The 25,348-nt window shown below is 41.3% G+C and overlaps 1 protein-coding gene across 3 annotated transcripts in view; it reads left to right on the forward strand.

Moving 5' to 3' along the window:
• Positions 1–20,504, forward strand: part of RGS7BP (regulator of G-protein signaling 7 binding protein) — a 109,421-nt gene extending 88,917 nt beyond the window's left edge. For 2 of the 3 annotated variants that reach the window (XM_010845511.1, XM_010845512.1), the window contains exons 4-6: positions 5–152; positions 2,211–2,281; positions 15,030–20,504. In XM_010845511.1, coding sequence (XP_010843813.1) covers positions 5–152; positions 2,211–2,281; positions 15,030–15,121 — 311 coding nt within the window. In that variant the 3' untranslated portion in view covers positions 15,122–20,504. Of the gene's footprint in view, positions 1–4; positions 153–2,210; positions 2,286–15,029 lie in introns of those variants that run through there. The other variant, XM_010845513.1, reaches the window with a different exon arrangement.
• Positions 20,505–25,348: the final 4,844 nt, after the last annotated feature.

Here is a 25,348-nt window from a genome sequence, read left to right on the forward strand (position 1 = left end):
TTAGGAAAGGAGCCTGGAGGGGGAAGCAAGAGCCTGGATTGCAAAATTGAGGAGTGTGCTGAAACACCTGCTCTCGAGGACTCCTCGCCATCCCCTGTAGATATTCAGCAACATTCCTGGCAGGTTTCCACAGACATTGAGAACACTGAGAGGTAAGTGGGAAGTTACCCCAAATAGACTGCAGTCCTCCTCCAGTTAATACTTAGGGGCTACAGAGGGTTGACATTATTTTTCTTTTAGAATCAGAAAACAGAGCTCTCAGTAAACCAAGATGAGAGACAGTAAGGAGTCCAAATCCATCTACAGAATGGCAGCAGAACTGCCAGGAGACGTGGGCTCCCAGCCTCTGCTTATCCCACTCCATCAGCCGTGCATCTCCATGGAGATGCAAACCGAGTGCTTCCTTGGGAAGCAAGAAAGTCAAATCTATATACCCATCACTGCTCACTCACCAGGCTGGGTCCCAACATTTCCATTTGTTTCAGGGAGAATAACTCAAAATCGTGCAAAGATATCTTCAGATTTCAGGTGTATGGGATGGCCTATTTAGTGGCCAGTCGGGAGCCGAGGCATCGATCTAGTTCACAGTTTTCTGAAGAGCTGGCTTCTCTACCTCTCCTGGGATTTAGCTGATGGCCCCTTAGTGGTCAAAGCGTGTTAATGCATTTGTCTTTACAAGCAGTAGCTCAAGGCCAGACGGTTTCTTTCTTGGGAAGAAGAGATTCTACAGTGATTCTATTTCACTTGGGAAAAGGAAGCAATAATAATATAATCATAATCACATCTTGGATGCTAAAAATTCCATTCTTTGAGGCAGAGGCATCAGCCCCTTCTTTATTGGCCTTCACACTGCTTTCTTGTCCTTTGCTACTCATGTCCCCAGAGCCAACGTGGAGCAGCTGAATGAACGCTGGGCAATTCCACCGAGAGCTCTGTGTGTGTGGGGTTGAGTCATTGACAAGATAATGAACATTTTATTTTTTTATTTTTAGAAATGTAACACAGTGGCATTTATAGCCATTGTGGTTTTACTTTCAGATTGTAATATAATTCTAAAGCTAATTACCAAATTTCTGTGTTTATAGAAAATTGAAGCATGTGGTAATTATGTGCTATTAATAAAACTTGGACTTTGTATAAGCTTGGAAATCCAACAATTCAAACAATAAAGCTGGTTGGCATGATCTGATAGAACTATAGACAAATGATGAGGGAGTGATTTCTCTTAATTTATAAAGTAGAAAATGCTTTGCTCTATTCCCAGGAAGAAAAACCTGCCAGAGTGCCATGGTCAGGGTATAGTTCATCAGCAAAGCCATTTTCCTTTTCAGAAACCTTGAACAGAAGCACTAATCAAGTCTTGTAAGCTTGTCAGAGAGCAAGCTGTGGCGGATAATAATAATACGAAAGTCCACCCCTCAGCATTGGCAGTATTTCATTTCAGCCTCAAAATCCAGATTCTGGTCAAAGGAGATGGGAGCGAGTGGGAGAAGCAGGCACAGTAGACCTGTTACGGGAGAGGGCTTCCTTGCTTCTCCTATCACTTTTCCCTAAGAGATCTGTGGGTTTCAAACTGGGCTGCACTTTAAAATTACTGGGAGGGCTTTGTAAAAATATTCCAAGTCAATTTAATGTGTTGACCCTTGGAAATGCTTAACACCTGTGTTACTCTGAATCTCTGCGTAATGAGGGACGACAGGGAGTGAACGCACAGCTAGGACAGCACTGGGACCAGATGAGAACAGCATCGCCCAGCCTCAACATCACCCAGGACCCATAGCTAGGACAGCACTGGGACCAGATGAGAACAGCATTGCCCAGCCTCACCTTTCCCCAGGGTACCCCTGATGTCCTAGTTGGGTGTCCTTCACCTGCCCTTGGAAATTGAAGTACTGTCCTCATTACCAGAGTACTCGTCTCTCATCTCAGCCAGGTCCAACTAAAGGCAGAGATGGAGGGCTCCTACTAGCAGAATGCCCTGTGGAAATGTTTGTCAGAGTAGTTCTAATTCCTTCAGAGCCAACCCAACTCAGCTTTTTTCTTCTTCTTCTTGTAAAAGCAAAATAAATGCAATTATTTGCCTACTGGAGGCTCAAACTGGTACACTTAGGCACAGACTTTGTACTTCAGTTGTGTCATAGAACAGACAGTTGGAGATTGTGTTTCCAAAATTTACAGCTGATTATTTTTTCTTTTTATCAATTTTACAGAGACATGCGAGAAATGAAAAACCTTTTAAGCAAACTCAGGGAAACTATGCCTTTACCACTGAAAAATCAAGGTGAGTCTTGTCATTTCTTTTTGAGGCAGAGGATGTTTTTCACACGATAACCTTGGGTCTTGTTTCTTGAGAAATGAAAGCAAGTGTTTTTTACACAAGCAATGGAAGGCATCGAGTGTACATTTGTCTTTCCTTGAGAAGATAAGAGAGAATAGCTTATCAGGTGAGAGCAGTTTTGTTCTGAGGGGCGTTGAGAAACACTCTGATAACAGACACCTCCTTCTCTGGCCCCGTCAGTCGAGAACATGTATTCATTGTTACCCTGCGAAGAGCACTGCACCAGGTGTGGCAAACACAGAAGGGCTGAAGAAGTTTACAGCCAGCTTCCCCAGTGGCTCAGTGGTTAAGAATTCACCTGCCAACGCAGGAGACTGGGTTCTATCCCTGGCCAGGGAGGATCCCCCTTGCTGCAGAGCCTATATTCTAGAACCCAGGAGTGGCAACTACTGAGCCCACGTGCCCTAGAGCCTTTGCTTGGCAACAGAAGATGCCATGACAATGAGAAAAGCCTGTGTACCACAAGGAAAAGTAGCCCCCACTTGCCATGACAAGAAAAGCCCATGCAGCAACCACAAAGACCCAGTCAAAATAAAAAAGGTTTTCTTTAAAGTTTATAGTGGAAGAGACTTAAGAACACCTCCAAAGGAAATGCTCTGCCATCCACATGTTATCTAAACAAACTAACAGTAGTAATTAACGTATCTTGCCACTGTGGTTTTGTATCCAGTTCCAATGTGTGGGGGCGTTTTCCACATATCCAAGCAATTATCAGACACCACTTGGGTGTCCTGCAGCTCAACTGATTTCTGACACTTACTGGAGATGGCATCAGATTCCACAGGTGAAGGGTTCAGTAGTCCTAAAAAACTGTCTCCCGCCCTCCAACTTTAGACCCCAGTCCCAAGCCCAAGTTGTCACATAAGCTTCTGTACATCTAGCTAGATCGGAGGGTCCAATGAGCCCCACCGTAGGTTTAATTAGTTCACTAGAGCAGCTCACAGAACTCAGAGAGAGATTTTACCTACCAGTTCACTGACTTATTACAGGATATTAACTCAGGAGCAGCCAGATGGCAGAAGTGTGGGCAGGGTGTGGGGAAAGGTGCAGAAATTCCATGCCCTCTTCTGGAGGGCCATCTTCCCAGTCTCAGAAGCTCTCCAAACCCTTTTCTTTTGGGTTTTTCTGGCAACTTCCTAAACACGGGCATGATCGATTAAATCATTGGCCATTGGCAATTGGTTCAACCTCCAACCCATCCCCCTCCCTGAAAGTCAGAGATGGGATGGAAAGTTCTAACCCTCCAATCACAGAGTTGGTTCTCCTAGGAGCCAGGTGTTTTCCTGACTCAGGAAAACACTGTCCTCGGGTGTTTTCCCAAAATCACATTATTAACCTAACAAAAGACATCTTTATGGCCCTCTAAGGACATTCCAAGAGTTTTAGTACCTCTGTGCCAGGAATAGGTCGAAGATCAAACATATGTAAATTATAGTGTCACAGCCACTAGTCTAAATACCTTAGACGTATTAACTGTATTAACTTCTTTAATTCTAATAACATGTTTGAGGGAAATGCTATTCACATTTCCCGATTTACAGGAGACTGAGACACAGGTTAGCTAACTTGGCCAAGGCCAAACAGACTATAAGTAGGAAGTCTGGGATGTGATCCCAGGCAGTGCGTCTCCAGAACTATCCTATGGGAGTATACACTCTAACACAGGGAGGGAAAGGGGATATTCACTAGGATGTTAGTTCTGTGAGGGAAGGGTCTCTGTATGCTTCCATACAGTTGTTTTGTCTTCAGTACCTAGAGAAATGCTTGGAACACAGTAGAGTAAAAGCCAGCATAAACAGTAAATGTTTGTTCAACCTGCACCCAACTTTGCAGCCCCAGAGTCTGAAGATACGTACAAAGGGCTAGTAATAATCACTTTCACCAAGCACATGTGGCCAAGAGCAATCTTAAGTGAAGCATCCGCTTCAGAGAGTGGTACACCCAGGGTGGGGAAAGGGTTTGTGGAAGAAGGAAAGATCCCCCTCCTGTTTTCGCTGAGCACAGCCTCAGCAGGAGGGAGGGCAGGTTGCTTCTGAGCGAGGAGGGAGAGGACTTGGCGGCAGAGCTGGAGTACAGCTTGGCTCAGGGAGCTGTGTGGCAGAAGGTGGAGAGGTGGAGGTGAGAACACAGACAGAAGAGTGCGGTGTGACCCGAGCTGCAAGGGAGGGGGGCGGGTGTTGGAAAATAAGAGGCAGGAGATGTGGTGCACCAGGTAGCTGCAAGGACCCCCTGAAGGGCCTGTTGACCCAGGCTTACTGCCTTGGGCTTTGAGTTATGTTGAGAGGCCTTGTAGGGTTTTAAGAAAGCTGTGTTTTACTCCAACTCATGGTGGTGACCCTGTGGACACAGCATGCAAGTTTGCTGCTAGTTGTCAGCATGGTTACAGCGAGCCTTGGGTTACCATGCTGGCTCTGCCATTTTCCTGGAAGAAGTTGTTTCCCTTCTGAACATGTACGTTTCCTCATCCCTGAAAAAGAGATCAGGTGACCTACTTCAGAGAGTTGTGAAGATTCAATGAAAAAATGCTTATCACATGCCTGCTACTAACCTTACAGAGAGGAAGCGCTCAACAAGTGCAGTATATTGTTGTTATTATTTACCAGCTGGCCCACCAACCTAGCTCAGGAAAACTCCAGATCATCATCAAATAGAATAACCCCAACTTCCGTTCACTCTGAAGCCACTGTGTGTAACGTCCATGAAAAGTTGACCTTGAGCCCATGAAAAGTCGACCTTGAACCCGCTCTCCAGAATATTGATCCCTGAGACTGGATTTGGGGCTCACCTCTGAAGCTATCCTCAGCTTCTTAATCTGGAGAGCAAGTACCCCCACCAACAGCACGTGGGCTTCCTCTTGTACTTCCTTAAAAGGATGACAACCCTCCCAGGCTGAATTTCATGGATTCCATGTAGCCTATATTAAACATCTGAAACATTCCCCCTACAATTAGTAAAAGTTCATCCAAAAGTTTTTGAATTAGGCATTATTGGAAGAACAGATATTTTATTTTCTTCATTTAGGACATTTTTATAATCATAAAAGTATAATATAATAGAAATTTTTGTATAACTTTATTACTTTTATAAGCAGAAAAAATAACTAGAATTTTAAATACATTTTAAAAATATAATAATAGTAGTGAATGATTTATACTGTCAGCGAAAAGGAAAAAATCCGAACAAGGGGCACCCAGGACTTGAATCCTAAATCCATTTGGGACATGAAAAGGAAAAAGCTAGGAGATAGAAGGTCTTCTTCAGGAGGGAGTAATGCTGTATGATTTTAAAATAAGTTTTTTCCAACTTTAAACTTTTAATTTTGATTTGGGGTATAGCCAATTAACAGTGTTGTGGTAGTTTCAGGTGAACAGCGAAGGGACTCAGTCATACACATACTAAAATAATTTGTAAAATTCAGGTGAAGTCTTATGGGAAATTAAGGTTTCTTCATTTGGGGGAGAAAAGGGAACCCTTAGCACATGAAGATGCATCTCTATTCTGGGCAAGTTTAATCGGGCCTCACAGTATGATGGAGGGCTCATTAAACACACCCAGACCAGAGATCAGTGGCTCAGATGGTAAAGACTGTGCCCGAAATGCAGGAGACCCATGTTCGATCCCTGGGTCGGGAAGATCCCCTGGAGAAGGGAATGGCTACCCACTCCAGCATTCTTGCCTGAAGAATTCCAAGGACAGAGGAACCTGGCCTCCAAAGAGTAGGACTTGACTGACCACACTGGGAGTGAGCAGTGGAGAAGCAGGGATGTGAGTCTCCACCAGGGGTCTGAGAAGGCCTAAAGGAAGGAGAGAAGGTATCTGGGAGTCACTCTGGGAACATGTTTTAGCAGAGGCTGCTGCTGCTGCTGCTGCTAAGTCACTTCAGTCGTGTCCGACTCTGTGCAACCCCATAGACCGCAGCCCACTAGGCTCCTCTGTCCCTGGGATTTTCCAGGCAATCACACTGGAGTGGGTTGCCATTTCCTTCTCCAAGGCATAAAAGTGAAAAATGAAAGTGAAGTTGCTCAGTCATGTCCGACTCTTAGCAACCCCATGGACTGCAGCCCACCAGGCTCCTCCGTCCATGGGATTTTCCAGGCAAGAGTACTGGAGTGGGGTGCCATTGCCTTCTCTGTTAGCAGAGGCATAGGGCACCATTTTAATGAGGAAATCAACCAGATTCCTCTCTCTGACTGCATACACCAAGGTAGAGCATAGGGGCTGTCCCATTATCTCCTTGGAACTCTGTTCAGACAATCTTTTTATTATCCAGGTCTCATCTAAGCAGAAAATAGTGTGGGATGACATGTGGAAAAATGTATTCCAGTTCTTTTCTGTAGAACCTTATTTTCAAAACAGAATTCTAACTGGATGAAAAGCATTATAGAAAGCCATCTGTTTTCCTTGTCTGTGTCTTTCTTTTCTCTTTTTATTCCATTTACATGTGTGTTTGAAGCAGAGATAAAAAGGAATAAGATACTGCCCTGTTTCCCTACTCAAATCCTGACCATGTAGAAATCCCACCAGGCAAGTATGTGGGGACCCACCTGGAACTGCTTTGATTGCCCTGCTCTCCAAACTCCATACGTGTGTGTGTGCGCGTCAGTTGCTCAGGTGTGTCCCACGCTTTGCAACCCCATGGACTGTAACTCGCCAGGCTGCTCTGTCCATGGGATTCTCCAGGCAAAACACTGGAATAGGTAGCCATTACCTTCTCCAGGGGATTTTCCTGACCAAGGGATAGAACCCAGGTCTCCTGCATTGCAAGCAGATTCTTTACCATTTGAGCCACCAGGGAAGCCCTTCTAGACCCTATCCTGTCCCTCAACTCAGAAACTCTTCCTGTTGATTTTAACATTTCAAGATTTAATCCTACCATCTCCCCTTCCCACCACAATCAAAATTTGATTTAGCAACAATATGCTGTAAATTGACTTTCAGTGACAAGCAAAAGTGGCCAAGAGCAGGCATTGTAATGGTTAATGATTATGCCTTCATTTGAGACGGGGCATTTACCTTCCCATACTTTGTTTAAGACTGGTGACAAAGGTGCGCAGAAGAAGAGGGAGCCTGACTTGCTCTGCCGCAGCTCCTCGCAGCCTCCCCGTCTCCTGGCTCTCAACCTGCTGTCCTTTCCTCTGCTTCAGCGCCTCTCCTGTCCTACATTCTGGGTCACTGGCAGTTCTGTAGGGAGCTTCATTAATTATGAGAGTCTTGCTGTGTCAAATGGATTACAAATGGAACCACCTGTGGAGAGCCCACAAGGTTACTGACAAAGGCTAAAAGGAGATGCGAAAATGAAGGACAAGCATCTTCTAAATGCAGGCTGTAATCAAACAAAGCATCGCAGAAGTAAATTAAGCCTGAAAGACAGTTTCACCTTTTCCAAAATTCTGACTTCACGAATCCTGTGCGGTGTTGTCAGTACATTTACTTTTGCCTAAAATTCAGTTGGTGGTACCACGCGTTAGAGTCAGTCTCGAGTGGATCAGTCAGGACTTGCAGTTGTTCTAGAATGGGTCCTCTCCTGCAGACAGTCGTGTGTGTGTGTGTGTGTGCGCACACACTCAACCCCTCAATCATGTCCAACCTTTGTGACCCTGTGGGCTGTAGCCTGCCAGGCTCTCCTGTCTGTGGAATTTTCCAGGCATATACTATAGCAGGTCACCATTTTCTACTCCAAGGGATCCTCCCAACCCAGGGATCAAACCGGCATCTCTTGTGTCTTCTACATTGGCAGGCAGTTTCTTTACCATTGTACCACCTGTGGACAGTCCTGCTCCAGACTAAACCAGGTCTAGGAACAGGTCCCCCATTCTCTACAGCCCTGCTCCACTCTGGTGTGAATGTGCATAACCGGAACCAACCTAGCCATGGTTGAGTTCTCTGGCATGGAGCTGAAGGACATTGAGCTGTTATGCCACCTGCTAGCCTAGAGATGACCTTGTTGGCCCTTCCCCAGTGCCTCATTTAAAGATTTTCTGTGCTTCAAACTGGTGTCTGAATATCACTTTGGGCAGTTTTACCAGTTATCCCAGATTCTTTGCAATCTGTACAACATTTTGCCCAGGATTCAGTGTGATGTATGCTATGCCCTCTCTCTCCTCCAATCTAATCCACTCATCACTGATCATACATCAGTCTCTTAGTACATTACTCTAATTATGTTGAGCCTCTACTCACAAATTTTAAGTGTCTACACATTGTCGAAGGAAAAATAGATTTCTCAACTCAGCATTCTTTGTCCCCACCATCATCCAACATGTGATGGTCACCCATGATGTGCCAGGTTCTGGGGATCTCTCTATTCCTAAAGCAGGGGTCCCTAACCTCTGGGATCTAAGGACTGGTGATTTGAGGTGGAGCGGATGTAATAATAATAGAAATAAAGTGCACAAAGATGTAATGCTCTTGAATCTTCCTGAAACTATCCCACCCCAGTCTGTGGAAAAAGTGTCTTCCACGAAACTGGTCCCTGGTGCCAAAAAGATTGGGCACCACTGCCCTAGAGGCTCTCCATCTCCACAGGACAAAATGGGAATGAGAATCACCTGGGAAGCTTTTTCACCTGGCATAGCCATCCCTTGCAGAGATTGTGATAGAGCCCTCAGGGTATGGCACGTGAATTCTGGAAACACACACACTATTGGAAAGACAAAAAAAAAAGGGGGGTTTAAATGCAACAGTGCCATAATAGTCAGTAACGGATGCTGCAAGGGCATACTGGACTCTCACCTAGTCAGATTTTAGTTATAAATGGGGATGGAGGAGATGGGAGTAATTGAGAATTGCTTTTTGCAAAGTGTGTGAGCTGAGATTTTTTTTTTATGATAAATCAGAATTAGCCAAAGAAAAAGATGGAAAGAAGACAGTCTAGGCAGAAAATTCCAAATGTGTGAAGACATCTGGGGAGATGACAGAGCAGGGGATTTTGATGAACTACAAGTACTTCATTAATTGGGAAAGTGGTTAGAAAAGAGGCTTCAGAGAGAGACTAGAGAGGTAGGGGGGCTATGTCATTAAGACCACTTTATTTCATATTAAGATGTTTGGACTTTATCCTGGGGTCACTGGAGGGGTTCAGTTAGTAGGCAAGTATGATAAGCCAGGTAAGAAATGCTTATGATCTGACCTAAAGCCAGGGGCTTGGAGAAGAGGATATGGCCAGTTGGCTGAAATATGTTAGCAAAGCAGAATCAAGGATGAAACCTGAGTTCAGATTTGCAAAGCAGAGTGAATGATGGTACCCATCACTAAGGTAGAGCAGAGCAGTACCAGCAGACATAGAGCGAAGGACAGATGGAGTTCTGATTGTGGGGACACTCTAAGACCAGTGTTCAGAGTTTGTGGTGGATGTACATGCCTTATGTTGGTGTGAGACATGGGGGCTGGAAGGGCAGGAAATTCAGATGTAAACACAAGCAGCATGTGGGAATTGAAGCCCTGAAAATACTTGAGACCACCCCCAGAGAGTATACAGAGAAGAGCTCTGAAATACCAAAATTTAAGTTTTGAGGGAAAAGAAGAAGAGTTTACAAAAAAACAGATATAAATCTCAGCATACTGGAATAAGAAAGTTGCAAGGAAAAAATGGCTCATAGTGTGGGGCAGTTCAGCTAAATAAGAACTGAAATTACCCATAGGATTTAGCAACAAAGGAGTCACTGGTGAGGTGGCCAGAATCAGCTTTCTTGGAATTGGGGGCATGCTCAAAGCCTAATTAAGGAGGGTTGAGGAGTGAGTGAGAGATGAAGAGTTGAACAGCAAGGGTAAATTTATTGTCTCATAAAGAGTTGATTATAGAATTGTGGATGCACAGGGTTGGAAACAGACAATGTTCCAAGGGCTGTGAAAGTGAAAGTGAAAGTCACTCAGTCATGTCCGACTCTTTGCAACCCCATGGACACTCCATGGAATTCTCCAGGCCAGGATACTGGAGTGGGAAGCCTTTCCCTTCTCCAGGGTATCTTCCCAACCTAGGGATTGAACCCAGGTCTTCCACATTGCAGGCGGATTCTTTACCAGCTGAGCCACAAGGGAAGCCCAAGAATACTGGAATGGGTAGCCTATCCCTTGTCCAGGGGATCTTCCTAACCCAGGGATCACACCCAGGTCTTCTGCACTGCAGGTGGATTCTTTACCAACTGAGCTATCAGGAAAGCCCAAGGGCTATAGCACTTGTTTATAGAATGAATGCAGGCATGAAGGTAGAAGCATAGAGCAATCAGAAAAGCCTTTTCTGGATAAAAGGAGATGGCGTATGTAAAGTCAGGGAGGCGAGAGAAGGTATATGGCCTTATTCAGGGAATTCTCAGTAGTTCTGTTTTACACTAACCCTTCTTCATATGCCTGTAATTCCAGCCGGACTGGACTGTTTACTTGGACCCAGTTCAGGCTGCCTTGACCTCCACATCTTTGTTCACACTGCTGTCTTCATCCACTTCTACCTGCCCCCTACTTCACCAAATGTCCGAGTTCTCCCCATCCCTTTTGCCCTAGCATGAACACCAAGGCCCCGGGAATCTTCCGCAAATGTTCTCTTTACAAGATGGGAGTAATTTCCCTCTGAGAATTCTCACAGCATTCTATTTATATCTCTCCAGTGGCATTCCTAATGAAGCCTCCTAGTTACTCAAACCAGGATCCCTGAGGCCAAGGGTCACCTTTCTCTTAGGACCCATCTGGTGTTACCCTCAGCACCTGACATAGAGCCTTGCGGTTCATAGGCCTTTGGTGATTCAGTGGTTCTCAAAGTGTGGTCTCAGGACCAGAAGTATCAGCAGGTCTGGGAACTTGTAAGAAATGCAGATTGTCTGGCCCCACCCCAGACCTACTGATTCAGAAACTCTGGAGGTGGGGCCAGCAATCTGTGCTTTAACAAGCCCTCAGATGAAACTGATGCTGCCCATGTTTGGGAACCCTGGAATTAGATGAAGATCTCTTTTTTTTTTCCAGAATAAAAGTTTCCAACTGCAGTTTCATCATAAGCACTCCTCTTGACTTAGAGAACATAGCTGTAAACTCAAACCTCAGTTTATTATTTGCAAGCCTCATTTTCATGCCCTCTGTTTCTAACACATAATTTATGTAAAAAATCTTTTATTGGCAAACGTAATTTGAAATGGTATTATTGTACCTTAGGGGATTTCAGTGTTCCTGGCTCTAGTAGCACCCAAAAATTAATCATCAAATAACTGGATTTTGAATTTACTGATGACTGAATACCCTACTCTCCTTTGCTTTCACTTTCTGCTATGCTTTCCTCCTTCCTCTTCCCTTTCTCACTTTTTATTTTCAAATTTAAAACTGTCCTAGGTTACAGTTCTTTGAGAGTATGCACTTTGGAAAAAAGACAACATAAAATTCTCAAACATTAGCAATAAAAATAAAAGATTTCCCAAGTTCAGATGGATTAGCGCAGAAAGTTTAGAATAAGTGGAGAAACACCCATTTTGCTCACATTCTGTTGACAGCCCCTCACTTCGAAGTCAGGATTTCAGTCAATGTGGAAAGACATCTTTCCTTGGCATTGAATTCATTTCAAATCATTCCAGGCAGACTTACTGCTTGGTGAATTTCAGCATTTACTTGCAGGTGTCAGCTTCCTACAGGGTAGAAAGCTGCTCTGAATTTCTGCCAAGAATTTTTTAAGCTTTAGTGTCACCTCAGCCCTAGGTGATGATCAGACAAGCTCTGGGCTAGGCAAAGGTGTCACAAATGCTCAACAAAGATGCCCCAAACCGGCAGTCATTCTTATTAGGCAGCCTGTCCTTCGCTTAACATCTGAGCACTTTCTCATCAATTCTAACACATCCTATTCACTTGTGAATGCTATATACGTATGTGTGTGTGTGTGTATATATAGCACTCACGAGTGAATGTTTTATATATATATATATATATATGAGAAGAAGGGTGAATGAGGAGAATTTCAATAGCACAGAGGTTTTTTGATTCACTGTAATGAATGCACAGATACAAAGGTCAGTCTTGATACAAATCTCATAATCCCTGTGTATGATAGCTGTGTGCTTTTAATACATAAAAAAGAGGAAATGGAAGCAAATATACCACCACAGAACACACATGCCACAGCACACACATGCACACTTTCTATGTAAATACAACAGACCAATGTATGTAGACATTTCCCCATATAGTGGGAATGATACATATCAAGAATTGCTTTGTATAATATATAAATACCAGTGAGGTCACTCCCAAATTTCTTAAATGTTTGGAGAAAGGCAAACATATAGGAAATTCAGGAAATAAATGGGAATTCAGAAAATAGATCTCTAAGTCTCAAAGAAATAAAAATAAAAATTTCCTTTCCTATCAGTATCTTCATAGTTTTGGTGCATCTATTCCAAGGAAGTGTTGACTTTCAGTTGAACTTGAGTTTCAGGAAGCGTGGTCAGCATTCAAAGAGATACCAAAACCTTCAGGGTCTGCTGTATCTTTGCCATATCCAGTTAGGTTAAGTTCACTGATCATTTGGTGGCTAAAGAAGTGAGAGCCCTAAAAATGATGAGAGAATATGGTTATCATTTCTTTCTGCTCCAGATATATCATGATTCATCTCTGAGAGATTCTGCTGAGAAATTAGGCTTATATATAGGATTTGACATTGCTTTCAGCATCTTAAACTATTTGGGGCAAGTTTAACTGTTTAAAAAAAAGAGATGTCCCATTTTTAGTCTCAAAATGTTGACATCCAGACTATAGTGAATTATTTTTCACTCTGAAAAAAGACAAAGAAAGTCCTGTTTTTCTCCACATTAGCAGAGTGTGGGTTTTAAGAGAGGACTGTAATCTGTGGTGACTGTGGGAAGAAGGCTGTGTTTGATTAATCTGATGTGCCCAGCTGGGGCGCCTGTCTCCTTGCCTGCCTCCAACTTGCTACTCTAGTTCCATCTAAATGTGTAACATAGCGCAGCATTCCAAGGAACACCGTCAGCTCGGTCGGTGATGCTACTGTACAAACAAGCATGACACATGGGAGCCTCGGGGGCTGGGGAGAGAAAAGCCAGGGCACTTGGATGACAATTTATTTAAGAGGACCAGGAAGCCAGGACTCAGTTTTGTTCCTGACAGTTTCCTGAGTGTCCTGTTGTTTTTGTTCAATCGCTCAGTCGTGTCCGACTCTTTGCAACCCCATGGACTGCGGCACTCCAGGCTGAGTTATCGAGAAAACCAACCGTCATCTACAAGCCGGTTTTATTCAACTGGGGCACAGTCTTCACTATATCCATCTCTTCATCTCACTCCCGATTCTGGGCTCTTTCCCAAGGTCCTGCATCTTCAAGATTAGCATGGGGAAAGGGGAACATCTTAGCTTTGTTCTTGGAGAGCAGTGCAAGTGGTCCTTACAAAGCTTAGGTTTAAAAGAGTTCCAGAGGGACTACCCTGTTGGTTCAGTGGTTAAGAATTCACCTTGCAATGCAGAAGACGTGGGTTCAATCCCTGGTCAGGGAACTAGGATCCCACTGCCATGGAGGAGCTAAGCCCACACGCCACAACTAGAGAGTCCATGCGCCACAACAAAAATCCTGTGTGGTGCAATGAAGAGCCGGCATGCAACAACTAATACTCAATACAGCCAAATAAAATTTTTAAAACGTTTCCCAGAGCCAGCCAGCCATTTTGTTGCTCCTAATTCCATTCTGACCATATCCTAGCACTGCCCTACTTGACCGTTTACAGGCTCTTTCCCTGTGGTCCTCCTCCAGCCTCTGGGACTCATACTGGCCAGTTCCACTCCAACAGGCCGTTTCTACTCACTCTCTCTGTTGAATTGCACTATTTCCCCAAAACTCAACTCATTAAACTGGATTTGGTTTACAGGTTTGTTTCTTTGTTTCTCTACTTGTCATTGTACTAAAAATTTCAGGCCAGAACTGGTGAATTTAACAGCTGACAACCTTCTCCAAAAGCCTTTGTATTCAGATGCCTGGCTATAAAAAGTGCTAGGGAAACACTCAACAAGAAATAGTTGAAACCTCTTCCTGAGGCATAGAGTGAGTGAATTGAGGTAAAACAAGGTCCTATGTAAAGGAAAAATAGTTAATCATAGCTATATTATTATTAATAATAAGTCCTTCTTCTATGCTAGGCACCAAAGTCACCAACCAAGCTAAATGTTTTAATAGATTATTTCATTTAGCTCTCACCTAGGGTAAGTATTATTAAACTGTATTTTACATATGGGGAATATGAAGCTTAATGAGCTTAAGCGATATGTTCAAAGTCACAGGACTAGTAAGCAGTAAACTATAGAAAAGAAGCCAATTTTATTCCAAAACACGGGCTCTTTCTCAGAAGGATACATTGCCCAAGTGAAAAACTGCCTCTAAGCCCTTTAACTCTAAGCAGTGGTTCTCAAATGTGGCTATTGGCTTCACTTTCGCCCCCACCCCAGGAACATGTGGCTGTGTCTGGGGACATTTGCAGTTGTCACAGTTGGTAGGGAAGTGCTACTGACATCTAGTGAGTAGAGGCCAGAGATGTTGCTGGATATCTTACAATGCTCAGGACAGCTCCTAACAATAAAGGATGATCTAGTCTAAAAATGTCAACGAAACTGAAGTTGAGAAATTTGGATTCAAAGGACTGTGGATTTTTAAGACCAATCCTTAAAAAACAGTTGTTTTGTCTGTACCTCACTCAACCTGTACATTCTATCCCATCACAGATGACAGCAGCCTTCTAAATCTAACTCCCTACCCCCTGGTTAGAAGACGGAAGAGAAGGTTCTTTGGGCTGTGCTGTCTCGTCTCAAGCTAGGCGATTCCTCCCGGAAGCCACCACTGGGAAGACCTGAAAATATCACTGAACCTGAGGACCTCCAGACAGCTGAACCACAGTCATTGGCTTTTGACTATGTTTTCTAAGCTTCCTTATTACTTTTATCCACCTTTCGCTGTCCTTTTAAATGATTTTACATTTGAAAGCAGCTGCTGTCAAGGAAAAAAAAAAAACAGATTCAAAAAGCAGTCTGTTTTTAAAAGGATTTTTTTAAAGCTGACATTGCACATGTCTGCTCCAAACCACACCATGACAGATGCAAGAATTATGATTTTTAAATTATTTAAAGAATTTTTAAGTGTATTATAGAGAGAAAAATTATTTCATGTATAATAGTATATCTGTAGCTCTTGCTGATCTATGTAAACAACTGATCACATATGAGAGTCTTTAAACATAGAAGTCTATTTAAAACTGCAAAACTGTTCAAAATCCAACCAATATTAGAAATAATATTATAATCAAATATATACCACCTCGACCTATTGCTTTCTCTGCACTCATTTATGTTTAGTCTTCCATTCTGTCAGACTAAGAGCTTCAACAGAAAAATGTCTTAATTTACAATGCAACAAAAACCGTATATGAAAAGTATTTAAATTTTGTAAATACACAATAATCCTAATTCTTTAATACCAGTGCATATGGGCAACTAATTTCCTTTCGATCCAATGGTGTCTTTTTCAGCTTCTTGGAGAATGAAGTAATCCAGTTAGGAAATGGTGTAGTAACATATACAATTACCCTCCAATGTAAAATTGAATATTATCACATTTTGTTCTAATTGAAATTGAAGCATGATGTCTGCATTATCAGCATAGTGTTAAATCTTATAGGGCATGCTGGATTTAGCTCAGATCGTAAAAATACTTAACATTTTACATTGTTAATAAAATCTTTTTAGTTAAGCTAAGCTTGTCTCATTTTAGATAACTATGCAGATAAGACTTTTCCAACGTGTACTTGGTGTCTTGTCTTATGCTTAGAATCTTACAAGCAGGACACATTAAGCAATACTCTATTCTAGAAAGAAGGAAGCCACATGCTTTGTTTTTCTGCTCACAGCTTTGTTGTGCTCTTCCTCCACTAAACTTGTAACATGGTACAGATTTTGTTATATTTTCCCTTGTTCTTCCTTTGGCCCATTTCCCAGGCAGAATTTCCCATGGGTTGAAAGATCAAGCCTTTGAACTTCTTTTCTTGTTTTCCATAGTCTGAAAATTCCTAAAGTCAGACAAAAGGCCCAGAATCCAGCACAATAAAAGGATGAGCTATCCGTGGTTTATCCAAGACACGAATTCAATACCAACCCTATAATTTCTCAGCATTTATGTGCACAGGCATTTATATATCCACCAACATTTTGACCTAAAAAACTAAATATACCCAAGGTTTTAGTAGCTTCAGTGAAGAGGGAAAGAGGTAGAGACGAACTACTGGAATAATTATATTAGGTTGAATTATATGAAATTGCTGATATTTGACTGTTTTTGACCTAAAAATGGCAACTTCATATAGTTCAACCTAATATCTGCTGTTGTGGAAATTATCCTTGGAATTGTCTTCTAGTTTTTTTGATTGAAAGTGAAAGGATTGAAGAGTTGGAAGAGATCTCAAAAGACTATGCATGTCTCTATTTAGATCACACCAGCTGGTTATTGGCCTTATTCTTGGAGTCCAGAGATGTGTTCCAATGAGTTGGCCACTGATACATGGTTATAAGTATGACTAGCTTCATGTCAAGACATACCCTTGAAAGTTATACAAGAAAAATCACAATTTTCTAAATCAAATACTTATAAAACAGTTGTTAGAATATGCTATTGAAAGACTCCTAGGGTGACTGCTCCTTTGCAAAACAGGTAACCACTCCCAAATTTACATGGTCTGCAAACCCCAATTTTCACACATCTGCTTTGATTCAAGCTTAATATCCTTTCCTGAATGCAGTTCATTTTCATCTCCTGAAGTTTAATTCACTTCAGGTCCATTGTTTTAGAAATTGCGAAGGAGCCTACTCTGGCATACTCTCAGCTGCCATCTCTGCCCTCTCCCACCTTCTACCATATTGAACCCTTAGCTTCAATCTAGTTCTTACTAATCCATGTACAGTTATTAACAGATAAGTCCAGTCTTGGTGTTCAGCACCTTCTTCTAAATGCCTGACCTAAATCACTTCTGCTTGGTTAATTTGTGCTCACTCTCGCCTTAGTCTCAGTGTGAAAGTAACACCTTCCGTGCAATTGTCCTCTGTACAACTGAAGACTGTTAATAAATTCAGGTCTCACCTCCATGTCTGGGGAGGGCTATAGTCGCTATTCATGGAGATAGGGATTTGTCTAATTCCCCAGCTAGGCTTTCCGTATCTAAGATAAATAAATTCAGCCACCTTATCTTTTATTCATAGTGCCTGTTTCCCAGCCTTGGATCAATTTTGTAGTTCCTGTGGACATACTCCAAGATTTATAGATCTTCTTTCACTATACAGGTCCTAAAATTAAATTTAGTGCTCACAGTCCCTATAACCTACCCTGGCTCAGAGTTGCAATGGGTAATTCGCCACCTCCTGTTGGGTATGCCAGTGCATCTTGGTAGGAGCTGACCCCACCCCCCTGTTACCTACCAAAGGACTTCCTCAGGTGTAGTTCCACGAGATAACTGTCTCTGTTTCCTGCTGGTAATTTGCTTTCAGATTAGCAATAACACTGAGCTGATCTCTAGGGATAAGGAGAGCCCACTGAACTCATTTTGTTTCATTTGCACATATGCTTGAAACAAAAAAGGATATAAGGTTTCTCTGGCACACAACCACCCATTTCACCACCCTATTTTTAATACCCTGTGTTGATTTTTTTTTTTTTTTTCCTCCAGATTACAGACAGTGCATGTTCTTTGTGGGAAATCTGAAAAATACCACCAAATACAAAGAAAATAAAAATCACTTGAATCCCACCACAATCACATTGTTTAAACCACATTTCCAGGCTTTGACTCAGTCATTGGCTGGGCCCAAAGGCACTTTTGGTTGAGGTGTATGAAGAAAGGCCCCCAGTAGGCGCCACTTTTAAAAATCAGTCCACTTCTGTCTTTTGCATGCGTCTAGGAACAGATCCAGTGTACACTTCTGATTGTGCCATTGTTCAAGGGTACAAAGAAGAGCTTTAAAAGTAGCACAGCCCTGATGCCTCCTCTAATGAAAACTCTTGGAGCAATTCTAAAATCCTGCCAGATCATTTTGTTCCTCAGGGCTCCTGCAAGTTTGGATACTTACTGTTTGGCAATACTGCCACCTACTGGAATCTAAGCTTTATACAGAGCATAAAAGCATTTAATTAATTTTAGACAGCCAACAAATTGGCCAGATGGACAATGATCCCATGTGGGATTTCAGCCTCCGAAAGTCTCAAAAGTGAAAGAATTAAGGATATCCATCCCTAATAACTTCTCACCCACCTACACACACACCTTAGCAATGTCTATCATTTCTTTGTGTTCTAGAACATCACCAAATGCAGAATGCTCAACTTTCAGGTAACTACTGAAAGAATGAGAAATGGTCCAGAATAAACCATTAATATTAAATATAAAGCCAAGTTATAAACCCTAGAACATAAAAGAACTGAGTACATTACAAAGATGTCATTTCACATCTATGAGAAAAGGTTGGTTTATTAAGTACATTATATTGGGAGAAATGGTTAGCCATTTGTTGAGGGATATATTAGATCCATACCTCAAAACTGTCATCAAAATAAATTCTAAGTGAAGTAAATATTTAAATGTTAAAGCACATAAATAAACTGGCAGTATTGATGAATATGATATAATTTTAGTGTGTGTGGGGTGGTAGGAGGGGAGCTTTTCTAAGCATTGTAGTGAAGCAAGAAACACCAAAGGAAAAGATGGATGGATTTGACCAATTAAAAATGCAAAATTCCTATAAAGTAAAAAAAAAAATCAGATTAAGAGAAAGCAAAAATTTAAATATATGCAACAAAGAGTGCAGATGTCTAATAAATACCAAGAGCTTAAATTCCACTACCTTTGGCAAATCTTCATGATCTACAACTTCCTCCCCAGCCAAGTGTTCCCATTTTTTTCTTTTCCTTATTATACTTTTTTCATTATTGCTTGTTTAATTGTCTATCCCCACTAAACTGAAGTTCCAGAAGGCAGCGACCGTGTCTATTTTGCTTATTCTTATATCCTCAGCACAGTGCTAAACACAAAAGCAAATAGTGAAAACATATTTATGGAATGAGTGAATAACGAATGCATGAATAAATGACATTTTATGACTCAAAAAGAATCAAACTTTCCAGTAGAAAATTGAGCCAAGCATACAAACTGGCAATGTACCATGAATTAAAATAATGCACTAATAATATGAAAATATTTGAATAGACTAGTAATCAAAAATGTAAGCTAATATGATATACTCTTTTTTAATGTATCAGAAAGGCAAGAATATGAAGAGTGAATGTTTCCAGGGACAGCCAGGAAATCTGGAAGTGAGCATCCTCTTATAGGGCAGCATGTATGTAAACTGATTCCACCTTTCTGGAAAATAATTGGGCAGTGTGTTTTTCACCTATACCAAGTAATTCCGCTGTAGGGAAATTCTTCTGAAAAAGTTCAGAAAAAATGACCTAAGATGTAGTCATTTATTATTCAAGAAATATGCAAGAAAGAATACTTACTTGGAAGAATGGGAAAAATTGTAAATAAACCCACAGAATCAGATTGATTAGATATGGTATATCCTATCAGTGGAATACTGTGCACCAATTAAGAGGAAGCACCATACATATACTTATGGAATTATATTGTTAAATGAAAACAGAGAAGAATATCTATAGCATCATCCCATTTTAAAAATATACTTACATATATATGTGCATTAAAGAGTCTGAAAAGATATTTGCTAAAATGTTAACAGCATTTATCTCTGGGAGGTGAGATCTGGAGCAACTATATATATTTTTTTTTTTTGCATATCTGTAATTTCTGACTTTTTCACAATGAGCATGTAGTAACTGTATAATTTTTTCAGGGAATAAATAATAATGTTCACAATATATATTAGATTAAAAACATATTCTAAAACAGTGTGTATAGTATGACACAATATTTGTAAAAAAAAGAAAATATATATAAATATATCTATGTATGTATATATATTGATATATATGCATAAAAAGCTAGAAGGACATACACTAAAATGTTAATAGTAGTTATTTATGGGTAGTGGGATTCTGGGTGATTATTTTTTCTTTTTGCTTTTCTGTGTTTTCTAATTTTTCTACAATGAATATGTATTACTTGTGTAATAAAAACTAATAATTAAAGTTTAAAAAAAAAAGAAGGAAAAAGTGAGAGACTTTGTGATTCACCACTTGCAGCGATCCTACGCACCCCCTCACCCCACCCCCTTGACATGTTCCTGTCATCAAAATGTAGGCAGTGGAGACATGGAGAGGAAATAACAGAGCACCGTAACTTTTGAAGAGAAAAGAGAGAGAGAGGCAGACAAAGTGGGGTGGGCAGGAAAGAGAGAAGAAGAAGAACAGAACAGAAGCGGGGGCGGGGGGAATTAAGTGAAAGTGAATTAAGTAATTTTATTTTCTAATAAAAGGAGATGATACACATCTGAAGTTTGAGTTCAGTTAATTGTCAAGGACTGTGCAGTATATCCTAGAGTTACAGACTTTTGTCTGAATATCAGATGGGCTGCAACAAAGTACCCCCAGCTATGGCTAGCAGTTCTAAAACCTGTTTTCTAGAGATCCCAAATTTCAGGAAGACACTGGCTACTTAAATACTTCATTTCCCAGGATCCCTTGGTTATGGGTGTGGCAGTATCACTGAATTTTGGCCAATAGCTTTATGAATGAAATTGAGCAATTCTCTAGGCCAGAATACTGGAGTGGATAGCCTTTCCCTTCTCCAAGGTGTCTTTCCAACCCAGGGAACGAACCTAGGTCTCCCACATTGCAGGCAGATTCTTTACCAGCTGAACCACAAGGGAAACCTGAGAATACTGGAGTGGGTAGCCTATCCCTTCTCCAACGGATCTTCCTGACCCAGGAATCGAACCGGGATCTCCTGCATTGCAGGCAGATTCTTTAGCAACTGAGTTATCAGAGAAGCCAATTTAAAGGTAACATTCCTAAAATAAGGGGCATGTCTCCCTTCCCACTAAGCTGCGAGGAAAGCATGAGGGTGGGAGCTGAAACAACTGTCTTGGATCCAGAGTTGGACACCACAGGACAATGACAGAGAGCTTTAGCAGAGGTTACCTGTCTCACACTGTTATGCTTAACTAATTAATTTCTGTCTCATTGAAGGCATTAATAATGTGAATCTTTGTCTAGAAGAACTTGCTCACCAAATTAGTTACCTTCTGTAAGCCTCAGTTTCCTGAGAGTGAAATGGAAATAATATATCAGTATTACAAAAGCTTCAACCAAATAACTGTCCAATTATTTCCTTAGAATTAAAGCTCTTTTATGAGAAAAGTCAAACCAATCAAACATTGCATGATACTGTGTTGCGGAACAGCAAAGGGAAATCTTGAAATAAATAGTGCTTTTCTGCCAAATGGTCAATTGATTTCCATTTGCAAAAAAATTAAACTTCACTCTTACCTCATTCCAAGTTGATTATGGATCTAAAAGTAAAGGACTCTGTAACAACTTGGAGGGGTGGGATGCAGAGGGAAATAGGAGGGAGGTTCGAGAGGGAGGAGACATATGTACACTTATGTCTGATTCATGTTGATATTTGTCAGAAAACAACAAAATCCTGTAAAGCAATTATCCTTCAATTAGAAAATAAATTAATTTAAAAAACAATAAAGCTTCCAGAATATAGGATAATATCTTCATGCCCACAGAGTTGTGAAACAGTTCCTAACAAAATGCAAACTATGTTGGAAAACTGTTTAACATTATCTGCTATTATGGAATGTACGTGTACCCTATGATCCAATAGTTTCACTCCTAGGAGAGACTCAAGAGAAATACATGTGTCTGTATTCAAAGATGGTTAAAAGAATATCCATAGTGGGATTGTCTGTAATAGCCAAAACCCATAAACAATTAAGCAAAAGAATCTATCAACAGGAGAATGGAAAAATGAATTGTATTACACTGATACAATTGAATACTATACAGCAAAAAAAGAAATGACCTTCGTTACAGCTATTCATAAGTAGATGAAAGAATAAAACCATCATAGTGCTGAATGACAGAGAAGGAATGGCACCCCACTCCAGTACTCTTGCCTGGAGAATCCCATGGACAGAGGAGCCTGGTAGGCTACAGTCCATGGGGTTGCTAAGAGTCGGACACGACTGAGTGACCTCACTTTCACTTTTCACTTTCATGCACTGGAGAAGGAAATGGCAACCTGCTCCAGTGTTCTTGCCTGGAGAATCCCAGGGACAGAGGAGCCTGGTGGGCTGACATCTATGGGGTCGCACAGAGTCAGACACGACTGAAGTGACTTAGCAGCAGCAGTGCTGAATGAACAAATAAATCTAAGTTTAAAAGTGCATACTGCCATTAGCGGCCGACATTCACAGAAGCTGAGTGATGGATGCTGTGGTTCAGGAAAACAAATGTAGGCAGGCACCCCAGCATCTACTACAGTTCATCCTCTGCACTGCTCAGATCCAGTTGCTTCTCACATTGATCTATGCCATCCAGTTTTAGCTTCTTCTGTATTCTGTTGTCACAACTCACATATACAGAAAGAGATACAGTGCACAAAGCATAGCCCCCACTTATGTAAGTGGTCCCAATTTTTATGTAGCAGCTGCTGATGACCTCTCTTCTCAACCACCGATCCTAGATTTCCTTCATCCTAGTCTGGCACTTCTGAAATGCCTGGTATGATGAACAAGACCCTCACTCCTAGTGGTCTGAGACCACTTATAGGTAAATATAGACCACTTATTGCCCATTTATAGGTAAACCTGAAAAACCCATGAGCATCCAAGAGATGACCTAGTCATCTAAGTGTCAAACATGTTCCTCTGTGCCTCATTGTGTTACAGAAGCCCTCTTTCCTCATGACGTTTAGGGCCAATAATCTCTGTCAGCATAGTAACTCCTTTATTCACCTAATAGTTTCCTGGCATGAGGAACCTAAAGTGACCAGGTAGCAGTGGTAGCTTAAAGTTTTGTGGGACTCTGCCTTGTGACCCAGAACCTCTAGACACAGATTCTAGACCCCCCAAATATTAGATTGTGAAAAGGTAATTGCTGTTTTGGACTGTGAGCCTTAAACTATTAAAACTAGGCTCAAACACATCTTTATTAGTTAAAATAGGAACCATGACAACCAACACATTTTTGCCAATGAGAAATAAGTTTGCTGATTCCTGTAGCGTAAAATCATGCTTTGGGATTAGATGAATTCTTAGAAAGCATTTTCTGCCTCCTGCTGGTTGTGGAAGTGTTTTCCCTACAAAAAGTTGTTGAGATGCTTGAAGAAGTGGTAGTCGGCTGGTGAGAGGTCTGGTGAATGTGGTGGATGATGAAAAATTTCATAGCCCAATTTGGCCAAAGCAGAAATGACACTCAGCTGGGGATGTGTCTGGTAGTAAAAGTCTGATGCTATAAAGAACAATATTGCATAGGAACCTGGAATATTGGGTTCATGAACCAAGGTAAATTGGACATGATCAAGCAGGACATGGCAAGAGTGAACATTGACATCTTAGGAATCGGTGAACTAAAATAGAATTTAATTTAGATGACCGTTATATCTACTACTGTGGGCAAGAATCCCTTAGAAGAAATGGAGTAACCCTCATAGTCAACAAAAGAGTCAGAAACACATTACATAGGTGCAATCTCAAAAACAACAGAATGATCTCGGTTCGTTTCCAAGGTAAAGCATTTGACATCACAGTAATCCAAGTCTATGCCCAAATCACTTATGTTGAAGAAGCTGAAGTTGAATGGTTCCATGAGGGTCTACAAAACCTTCTAGAACTAACACCAAAAAAAAAGTCCTTTTCATCATAGGGGATTGGAATGCAAATGTAGGAAGTAAAGATATACCTGGAGTAACAGGAAAGTTTGACCTTGGAGTACAAAATGAGATAGGGCAATGGCTAACAGTTTTGTTAAGAGAACACACTGGTCATAGCAAACACTTTCCTCCAACAACAGAAGAGACGACTCTACACACTGACATCACCAGATGATCAATACAAAAATAAGATTGATTATGTTCTTTGCAGCCGAAGATAGAGAAGCTCTATATAGTCAGCAAAAAAAGACCTTGAGCTGTGGCTCAGATCATCAGCTCCTTATTGCAAAATTCAGGCTTAAATTGAATAAAGTAGGCAAAATCACTTGGCCATTCAGATGTGGCCTAAATCAAATCCCTTATGATTATACAGTGGAGGTGATAAACAGATTCTGGGGATTCAATCTGGTAGACAGAGTGCCTGAAGAACTGATGAGGGTTCATAACATTATACAGGAGGTGGTGACCAAAACCATCCCAAAGAAAAAGAAGGTAACATGGTCTGATGAAGCTTTACAAATGAGAAAAGAAAAGAAGTGAAAGGCAAGGGAGAAAGGGAAAGATATACCAATATGCAATAGAATGGGAAAGAATGCAATAGAATGGGAAAGACTAGAGATCTCTCTGAGAAATTGGAAATATCAAGGGAACACTTCACACAAGGATGGGCACAATAAAGGACAGAAATGGCAAGGACCTAGCAGAAGCAGAAGAGATTAAGAAGAGGTAGTAAGAACACACAGAAAAACTATACAAGAAGTCTTAATGACCCAGATAACCACGATGGTGTGGTCACTCAACTAGAGCCAGACATTCTGGAGTGTGAAGTTAAGTGGGTCTTAGGAAGCATTACCAGGAACAAAGCTAGTGGAGGTGATGGAATTTCAGCCGAGCTATTTCAAATCCCAAAAGATGATGCTGTTAAAGTGCTGCACTCAATTAAGTCAGCAAATTTGGAAAACTCAGCAGTGGCCATAGGACTGGAAAAGGTCAGTTTTCATTCCAATCTCAAAGAAGGGCAATGCCAAAGAATGTTTAAACTACTGTACAATTGCACTCATTTCACATGCTGGTAAGGGTATGCTCAAAATCCTTCATGTTAGGCTTCAACAGTACATGAACTGAGAACCTCCAGATGTACAAGCTGGGTTTAGAAAAGACACA

Source organism: Bison bison, unplaced genomic scaffold, assembly GCF_000754665.1.
Source record: "Bison bison bison isolate TAMUID 2011002044 unplaced genomic scaffold, Bison_UMD1.0 scf7180017864218, whole genome shotgun sequence".
NCBI lineage: Eukaryota > Metazoa > Chordata > Mammalia > Artiodactyla > Bovidae > Bison > Bison bison.